A 9,783-nucleotide genomic window follows, 5' to 3' on the forward strand; every position below is an offset into this window, starting at 1 on the left:
GCTGCACTGCGGTTTCTCTTCCATTTTCTGCTTTGTCTTCACCATGCCCCAGATGAGTTCTTTCACGGAAAATGATATGACTGTGGCTACAGCCCAGCCGAATGTGAAAATCTGTGGTAGAGCCCCATTACTTGTGGCAAGGAGGGGACCAGGATGACAAAAGACACATTAATGTAACTTCCAAATTATGCCATTTATTTTTCCTTAATTGGATTTTACAGCTCATTGGAGAGTCTGCCTGGTTCTCTGTGGAGCTGCAGAATCTGTGGATGCTCTGTGTCCTCTGTCCTCTGTCCTCTGTCCTCTGTCAGAGACACATGCACACGCTGGGCCGGCAGAGCGCACAGGGCTTGTTTTAGTTAATTCCATCTCTGGTTTCACCATGACACACATCTGTCTCTGTGACATTCCCATGAAAAATGGTTAGGATGGACGCACAACGAGGAGTGTAAAAAGTCAGGGGCAGAAACACAGCGAGCCACTCGGACCCTTCACCTGCTCCCACCCCTGGTCCTTTTGTCTGTGTCACTCTTGACCTTTCAAAAACAAAGATGTGAAGGAAGAACCCAAGTTAGCAGGCAGCTGGTAGCTTGCACGGCACCTTCCTGCCAACTAGCAAAGGACACCCTTCCGCAAGGAGGACCAGCCCCTTCCACGCCACACCTCGGGGACGGGGAGCAGAGCCTGAGTTGCAGGCCCGCCCATCTACCCGTGTCTCCTGGCCGGGTGTCCTCGCGCCTATGCTGTGGTTCCCTAGACTCTGTGACCTTGAACGACATCAGGGATAGGAGATAAGGGGATGAGTGTCATTCAGGGGGTGGCAGAACCCCAGATGGGCTGTGCTGCTGATGGAGACCACAGCCTCTCATGGGGAGGTGCAAACACATGGCCTGGGAAAGGAAGCCTGAAGCGGTGCTTGGCTGCCAGCGCTGGGCGGGTCCTGACCCCCGCACAGCCTTCTTTCAGCTTGGACTGCGCTCCCCTCCCAAGGTGGGGATGTGAATCTGGGGTAAAAAGATACAGCATGGGTGCCGCACTAGGGCTACCCTTCCCAGCACAGGAGCCCAAGAGCTGCCTGGGACCTTGATAGCCAGTGTCATCGTGCCTCATCTCCTGACCCAAGACAGGAATTCTCAGAAGGCAGATTCACACATCCCTGATGACCGGCTGATCCCCCCAATCCAGATTCCCAATTTGTGGAAGGGGCAGGGAAGAGGAGGAGTATGGTCCTCTAGTGAAGGCTGTGCCCTTGGGTTGCGAGGGGTCGCTCGTTCAACTGGCAGATCAGGGGCCAGGCTGGGTGGACGCGTCATTTATCAAGTATATTACTGGGCTGCAGCTCACAGACTACCAAGTTGAACTCTTGGCTCTGGAAATTTAATGTGTGACAGCTGCGTGCAGCCAGTGGTGTCCAGCATTTTAAAAAGGTCAATTAAGAAACGGCTGATGGTGGTGCAGCTAATGACAGCCCACAGGGGTGAGCAGGGCCACGTAAACAGAAGGGCCGAGACGTATATTCCTGGAATTGAAGTGTCGAAGTGAAGTGTGGTGGGGAGGAAATCTATTGTCACGAGCCATAAAGCACTTCTGAGCGTTGCAGGGGCGAGCAGTACAGCTGTTGCTCCCCTGGGCATCGCGGGGGGCGCCTGTGCACAAGAACCAGGGCTCAGTCCGACAAAGGGAGCACCTGCGTTGGCTCACCGAGCCGCAGGCCAGCTCTCACCCTCCTTGCCCGCTGCCTGCGCTTCTGCACTTTTCACGCTCCCGTTCGGGGGAGCAAGGGGATCTCAGAATGTGGGTCATGTTCTAGAAATCCGTGTTTTCAGCAAGCCCAGAAGCTGGGCTCCCGCTCCTCCAGTGAGTGTGGGTGGGGTGACAGCCAGCATTTCCTCCGAGGCCACCAAAGCTGGCGCCGGGCGGCCCTGGACGCCGAGACGATGAAAGGGCTACGTGAAGCGCTCAGGAAGGATCTATGTGGGCCTGCCACAGAACTGGCTCATGGGCAGGCAAGGCGCTGTGTGGGGCTTTTTTAAAAAAAAAATCAGACAAAGGGGTCTTAGACTAAGTGCAGGGCTTCTAGGACAGGCTTTTTTCCCCCCCACATCTACCTGTCAAGCTAGAAATTCAATAGAGCAATGAGAATGCTAATTGATATGCAAAACAGGTCTAAGGTTCCTAGAAATGTCTAATGATCCTCCAGTTCATTATGAATGCGGAATTAAGACATGTGCTAAATGGGATGGGAGTGGGAACACCAACCTTTTCGCTTCTCCTTTTTAAAACCTCCTTTGGAGAGCTCACAGGTTTTATGATTAAAAAAGAAAGAGTATTGCAATCAGTAGGGTTTGTCTTTCACACACTGGATATTTATTATTAGAAAATAGCTTCTATCAGCTGTCAGTACCAAACAAGTCAGAAGGAGCGTGCTTCTCACCATAATTTTTTTCTTTAATGATATTTAAATAAACAGCTCACCGTGTGGAGAGTTGCCACACCTTTTTTCCCTTTAAAAACTGAGTAATTAAATGAGGTTTAGTACAAAACATCCTTCAAATATGACTTACTCTGCAGTCATTATGCTGTCTCTTTGAATAAAGGATATGAAAGAGATGAAAAAGACCACTCAAGCTATCAAATTACCCCCGGAGAATCCACATTAGAAACTGGGAAACAAATAAACTAACCCAAATAAAACTCATCCAAACCAAGAAACCAGTTTTTACATTGGCTTTTTGATTCTGTTTGTCATCTAAGTTTAATATATATATATATATTTTTTTTTTTGAAAGAGTAAAAAAGGAAGAATTGAACTGCATCCTTAGCAGGACAACCCTCCTCACATGTTAAAGAGGTGTTCGGAAAATTCCATACAGTATCTGCTAAATAAACATGTTTGGCAGCTTAGCAAATATCATATGATTGCAGCATCCATGATTTGAAGTAAAACAGCATTCACTTTCTTCTGGTGGAGTTCATTGCTCGGGCGATGTGCTAATGCGGATCTGGATGTTCTTTGACCCACAAGATTAAGGGAGGGCTTCGGGCGGCTCAGTACATGGCCCCAGTACAGAAACTTCCAAACAACAAATCCACCACACAACCACACGAACATTAAACAATTGTCTCCTTTGAGTTCCTCTTGCCCGAGTGAAGGCCCAGCAAGGACTGCTGGTTAGAAGGTACGTTGACAGACTTTGGAATGAGGAGAATCACCCTCTGATTGGTCCGACGCCATTCATTGTACAATCGACAGTGGTACCTAAATGACACCTGGGGGAGGGAGGGGAGGAAAAAGAGACGGTACGTGGATAGGCCGAAGTAGACAGTCGACTCAAGACACAGGCGTCATTACAAATAGCTTTAGAGGGCCAGCAGCCGGACAGCAGGGCCAGAGCCCTGGCAACACCGTTCTAGCCAGCAGTTGAGTGCTGTGAGGTTGGCGCCAGCCCAGGCACCACATGTACAAACACAGCAGGGCTTGTATGCTGGCTCACGCCACACAGTAGGCAGAATCAGGCTATGAACAGGAAAACGAGGTTATTTCTGGGTTTGGATTTATTTTTGGGTAGTAATATTTGGAGCTCCAAACTATCCATACTGAAGAAGGCTGGCTGGGGGCAGGAGGACACAACAGATACACCACTGGCCTTTGTCCAGTTATGTGGACAGAGAGGTGTTCTAGGACTTCATGTGTTTCTCCTGCAGCTTAGATACTGCACAACTCAAAGGACTCCTTTGTACCAGACTGTGGACAACTTGCAAAGCCATATCCGGTGGTCGGCATGGGACCGAGATCTCTGTACATCACCGTACTTGTTTTTCTCTTCCCTGCACTAGGAGCACCCTGACAGTGAGACGTGCTGTACTCATTTTTGCATGCCCAGCAAGCACGTACTTGGCAGTGCTTGGCACTTAAGAAGTTGCTCAGGACAGTTTGCTAAATGAATGAGTGAAAGAAAGAAAGAATGAGAGAAAGAAAGAATGAATATCCTATGTATTCTGATCACAACGATTTCCTCAAACTCGAGCTTAATTTATGTAAACACCTGACAGTACAAGTAGTGAATCCTATGGTCAGTTGTGACATGCCTACATTCCAAAGTGCTTTTTTTTTTTTCTTTCTTTTTTTTGGTCTTTTTTGAGACAGGGTGTTGTTATGCAGTTCAGGCTGGTCTCAAACTTGCAAGGATTCTCTTGCCTCAGCCTCCCCAGTGCTGAGATTACAGGCGTGCACCACCACGCCTGGCAATGCTTGTTATTTTTATGTAAATACATCATAATGAGACACTCAGCCTGCTTGTTTTGGAGAGGCTCAGAAGAATGGATGCCTGCTCAGGAAATTCAGAGTTTATACTTTTGAAGATGTACTTTAAAAACAAGGAGGTAGATTACAGTTTGAGATTACAGATATCTAGGTAAGTGCTGGAAAAGAAGGTGCCCATGAACTCAGAGTGAGCCAGCACCCCTACCTAGGCTATCCAATTGTCTCCGGGCAGGCACTCTGTGTAGACCCCAGTGAGTGTCCACAGAGGTCAGAAAGTGGGCTGACACAATGCTTTAGGCTCAGTGTTTCTGCAAGTAGCGTACTGACCTTGACCAGAAAGGGCTTGTTACCTCTTATAGCAGGATCATGTAATTCAAGGCCACTTGCTCAAATGACTGAGGCAAAGAAGTACATGCCACAGGCCAAGTTCCAGAGAGATTTGGGTAGGAAAATATAAGCTTTTAAACTAACACGGGTGTGCTTTCTCCAAAAGGCCCTGAATGTGCCACAATGGATTAGCTCTTCTCTTTTCTTTCTTTCTTTTAAACTTGATTCTCATATATCTATTCTGTCCTTCTGCTGCTTCGTGCTACTCAAGAACAGGTGAGGCGGGCTGGAAAGCCTGCTGTCCAGAGCCGAAACAGGCAAGAGGTGAAACGCAGACAAGTACAAATGAAGAACTCTGGCGGTAAAAGCAGTCTGCAGTCTGGAAATGCCACAGGAGAGCTGGATTTTAAATCAAGAGCCCCTCCCTCCCTGAGGCTGAGGCTTGGTGCTCACTCGGCCTCAGCAATCCGAGATGCTGAGGCTACAAGAGGCCACGGGCTCTGGGGCCGGGCACACAGGGCTGGAGGCCCCTTGGCAGACTGGGTGAGGGTGTTTGTCGTCAGCAAGCTTTAGTTCCCTTGTTTGTAAGATATGCATATTGCTATCTACGATAATGAATATGAAGCACTTAGCAGAGAGTCCTGCACACATGTTCATGTGCTTGGTCTCTTATTCTTCGTGCGCTAAATATATAAATGTGTTAGATGCAGGGAAACTGAAAAGAGAGAGACTGAGCCACTTCCTTTAAGGCTCTGCTGTGTGGCCATGGAGCAGCAGCAGGACGCATCTCCTGGGAACTTGTTAGAATATAAAAATTCTGGGGCCCACCCAGACCCGAGGAATCAGAGTGCCTTTTAAGAAGATCCCCAGGTGACTCGCATGTACATCCAAGCCTGAGAAGTGCTGCTTCAAGGAGCACCAGGCGACACTGGCTTAGCAGGTCTCCCTGTCCCTTGGCCAGGAAGACTTTTGTGTGTGGAGATAAAAAGATGAGATCTTATTCATCTGTCTAGTTGCTGTTAACTACCGTAGTCTACAGGCAAACTGAATCAACAAGAGAGCATCATCTGAGGACAATTCCTAATCGGGAAAATGAAGGAAGTTAAGCACAGGGCAGAGGAGACCGTAGGGCTGCAGCTGTCCTGGATTCACGCACGCCCATCTCTAGACGCTCTAAGACGCTGCCTCCTCTCAGCGCACTACCATAGACAAGGTTTCATTTAGCAAAGAGGCAGTGAGGAAAAAGCAACAGAAGCCTAAAAACTGCTGTAATACTAGTAACATTAAGAATTCAAGTAAATCTTAAATTTTTGGTTTTACGGATACAGGAAGAAGGGCATAGGACAATTATTTTTAAAATATTAATCCATATGGGATGAATTTCTTGAAGTTAACTCATTTATTCTTGTACAGGACACTAGCCTATCAGGTACAAGGTCACTTTACAGTAAGCTGCCATCACCTGAATGGTAGAGAAAGTGCCCACCTCTCCCCAGCAGGGAGGTAACTGAGGCCACGGAGAAGGTTTGCTGTGAAGCCAGTGTAGGCTTTGGGAAATCTAACTACATCTTTCTGTTTTGCCCTTTCTCTTGGAAAACAATGGTACGACTTAAGAGCACGGATGGGCCAGGGCTCGGTAAATTGCCTTCCCTGCGCTTTAGCTCACATCTCCCTGAGACAGAGGAGGACTGTCGGAGGACACTGGTGCTGAGAAACACTGCTCAGTGGAGCAGCTGCCTGCAGGCTGTGGGGAAGGTGTCTGAACCACCTGCCAGGGTTCCGCCACGCACCCTGGACACATCCCTGCACAGCAAGAATTGAAACCATCAGCCCTGGGACTTGGAGCCCACCTTCGAGCAGCTGGGCCCCTCACTCGTTTTGTTTGTGTGAGGCCCTGGCTACAGTGTGACACAGTAAATGAAAAGACTTCCAACACTGTGGGGCCTGGCTGGCAGCCTGAGCTGGGGCTGAGACCACGTCCTTTCAGGGTTTCCACACTAACATGGACTCAGCTCTCTGCCAGCTCCCTTTGTGGCTGTCCGTGGCCTTCAAATCATTCCTGACACAGTGGTCCCCCACCCCAGGACCACTCCCCTAGGGTGCACATGGCTGAAGGTCTGGCTTCCAGGGTCCCGGGTGAGCTTCTGGAGCACACAAGGGTACAGAGGACAGGACTCCCAGAGCTCGTGGCCCCCGAGCCAGGGAGCACGTCCGAAGGCACTTTGAAATGGGCAGCGTGATGCGTATCCCTCTTTGTAGCACTGGGTACAGAGGTCCTTCCAGGAACGCTGCTCTGAGGAGCCAGGCTTGGACTGACACCGTGTTTGTTTATCTAAGACATTTTCACAGCATATTCTCCTTAAGCTTGACAGCTTGTTTACAATGGGTTTCTGCCGTAGGGCAGTTTCCAAGTGCTGTCAGCTCCTGAATTACTGCGCTTGCCAGGGCTGCTCAGTACAGCATTTATCTGGGAAGGAGTTATTCTATATTCGGTAACCTATTGCTGAGCTGACTCCACAACACGGTCTTCACGCTCGTCAAAGGGGAGAAATGCCTTTCTTTCCCTCCTGCCACTCTGCATTTTATAGAAGGCTGGGGGAGGGTGGAAGTCAGGTGGCAGAAAAACCACAGAAAGCTCAGGCCAGCACAGTGCTGGCGGCTGGGATATGTGTTCTCAGGCGTTGTCCTAGCAAACCTGCAGAATAACCCTGACCCATGGGATGCTTTTCTCCGTGTTTTGTATAAGAGGAAGGATGAGGGAAAAGGTTAAGTCCTATTTGAAGGCACACAGCTAGTAGGATGCTACATCTTGGGCTTACACACCGGCCCTTTGGATTCTAAGTACATGTGCTGTAACTGTACAGCACTGCCTCCTGGAAATACTTCTGGAATGAAGTATTTTATTTTCCTAAAAGAGCCTAGTCTAGGTGCCTTTTCCACCCAAATCTTCCTGCGATGGGAGATGAAAGAGGGTCTCACCCAGTTTTTCTACATCGTTTTATTTTTCCTTTTCTCCCTTTCCCCCTTTCCTTGCTGCTCCCCCTTTCCTGCTTGTTAGGTGAATGTGCACTCCACAAAGCAGGTTTTCAAAAGGACTTTAAATTAATTTCCGAAGCATAGCATGCCGGTCTCACTTTCACCCACCCATCATCACTTGAACTCTTCTAAGAAAAGGCACATACTAGAAAATGTCTAAATATGGTAAAAACTTAGACTTAATTATTATTTTCTAAAGTATTTCCTTATGTGTCCCTTCACGTTAATCACACACCACTAGGGAAGATGGCCATTCCTCACGTCACCACTTCACAGACAGGAGACTGATGCTCAGAGACCTGAAGTGACTTCCCGGGGCGGGGCAGTGGACGGGGAGTAAATGTAGTTACACTATTTAATTTCTTATTTCCCACCCTTCTCTCATCACAGTGGACCAGCTTCACTGTTTGATTCACAGTGAGCCAGGACTCACGTTGGAAGCACACACTTTTAAAGGAGGCAATGCTAGTTTCGTTCGGGGATTCGTTAGCCTCGGAACACAATGTTGAAATGAGCCAGGAGACACAGGTAAGTGCTTTGCATTAGAGTATTGCCAGTCTACCAGCGCTTAAGCCATGCTCTCTTCCTAAGACTGAAATGTGTACCCTGACTATCTGAACACTCCGAGGAGCGGGGAGAGACAGAGCTGGTAGAGCCCTGGGATGAGCGAGAGAAATGAACAGGGTCCTGAGAGCGGCAGCTGATGGAACAGGGCTTGGGAGACAGAGGAAGCGAGGAAGTGTGAGGCCTGGAAGCAGCTTCCGAATGCTGACGCTGTGCTAAGTGATATGGAGCAATGCACTGTAGACAGGAAATACCTACTGAGCAGCAATGCAGCATGCTCGGAGCAGTAGCAGCCAGGCACAGGAGAGCTATGCCAGGAGGTGGGGGGCTGGCTTTGGAACATATCCTAGGACATGGGGATGTCCCTCCCTTCCCACAGCTCCCATAGGGAAGCGTAAATAGAGAGCAACTGCCCTTTGTGGGTGCTGCCAGTGGGGGCCCAAGCGATCAACTTGCTGCATGAAGTTAAAAGAATGAAAAAAAAAAATGTTTAAAAAACTCTTCCTCATATCCAGCAGGAGCACTTGTCAGGGAATGGCTTTTCTTTGGTGGCAGCTTCTCAGCTAGATAAATGAGTGCTTTTATGGGCAGCAGAGTCAATATCCCAACACACGGAATAATCATCAGGCGAAGTGCAGCTCCACATCCGACAAAGACTTCAGGCTTCGTCAGGACGTCAGGGGAGAAGAACCAGCAGGGAGGATTCATGACCTGTGCAGGCGGTGGCAGCAGCGGCCGCCAAGTGCATCATTCATAATATACTACAATGCCAGCAAAAGGGAGAAACACAAGCACGAGGAAGACACCGCCGCGGCTCCTAAGGGATGGCAGCCCTGCATGACTAGAGGAGAGAAACACCCGAGGCGTGCGCCACCAATGGCTGCTCAGAAGAGCTGCGCTTTCCATCTGTTCTTTCTCGCAGTTCTCTCTCTCTCTCAGGCGCACGCGCGCGCACACACACACACACACACACACACACACACACACACACACCCAAATCACTACTGGGCAGGTGAGATGTGCCCCTGACACGAGGAAAGGCTCTGCCGGCTGTGAGTTCGCTGGTGGCTGCTGGCCTGCACCCCCGCCACGGGCCATACTTACTAGTGTCCAGAAGAGGTAAATAGTGAAGAGTGCGACAGTGAGTGCAATCAGTCCAACGGCTTCGAGCCGACTGCTAAAGTGCAGGTGGTCCACGGCGCCCCGCAGGCACAGCCAGCCCGAGATGGTGGCCAGGGGGGTTATGAACAAGAAGCACACCATGTCTCCAAACAGAGTCCGCTTCTCATGCTGTGGGCCAGGGTTTCTCAGCCACTGCCGGAAAAGGGAGACAGAAAAGCAAGGAGAAGGTTAAGTGCCAGTGTGGAGTGAAGACACACTGCTCTAAAGTGGTCTTTGCCTTCAGGATCCCGGAAGAGGCACTTCTGAGCTATTCTGAGAACAGGACAAATACAGGCATTCCCATGCCCTCACCCCCTGAATACTAATGATCACCATAATAATAACAATGAGAGCTTGCAGTACCCTAGTAGGGACATCCGAATCCCAGTGCTCCTATGTGAAGGCAGAAGGATGTTACTCTTGGAAGGTGG

General features: G+C 49.4%; 1 protein-coding gene across 1 annotated transcript; it reads right to left on the reverse strand.

Moving 5' to 3' along the window:
• Positions 1 to 2,343: 2,343 nt before the first annotated feature.
• LOC102022630 (E3 ubiquitin-protein ligase MARCH3-like) lies at positions 2,344 to 9,569 on the reverse strand. The gene is made up of 2 exons (XM_013507094.1): positions 9,296 to 9,569; positions 2,344 to 3,270 (listed from the first exon to the last, which is right to left on the reverse strand). Exons 1-2 carry the CDS (start codon positions 9,452 to 9,454, stop codon positions 3,112 to 3,114), a joined length of 318 nt encoding a protein of 105 aa, XP_013362548.1. The 5' UTR covers positions 9,455 to 9,569; the 3' UTR covers positions 2,344 to 3,111.
• Between the last annotated feature and the right edge of the window lie 214 nt (positions 9,570 to 9,783).

This window comes from Chinchilla lanigera, unplaced genomic scaffold, assembly GCF_000276665.1.
Source record: "Chinchilla lanigera isolate Chin_1 unplaced genomic scaffold, ChiLan1.0 scaffold00120, whole genome shotgun sequence".
In the NCBI taxonomy this organism is placed as follows: Eukaryota; Metazoa; Chordata; class Mammalia; order Rodentia; family Chinchillidae; genus Chinchilla; species Chinchilla lanigera.

Bases quoted from the DNA above. Each gene is read 5' to 3' on its own strand.
- LOC102022630 (XM_013507094.1), bottom strand. From the start codon at position 9,454: ATGGTGTGCTTCTTGTTCATAACCCCCCTGGCCACCATCTCGGGCTGG. The intron at 3,271-9,295 runs GTAAGTATGGCC...TCCCTCCCCCAG, and splicing joins TTTACCTCTTCTGGACACTA to GTGTCATTTAGGTACCACTG.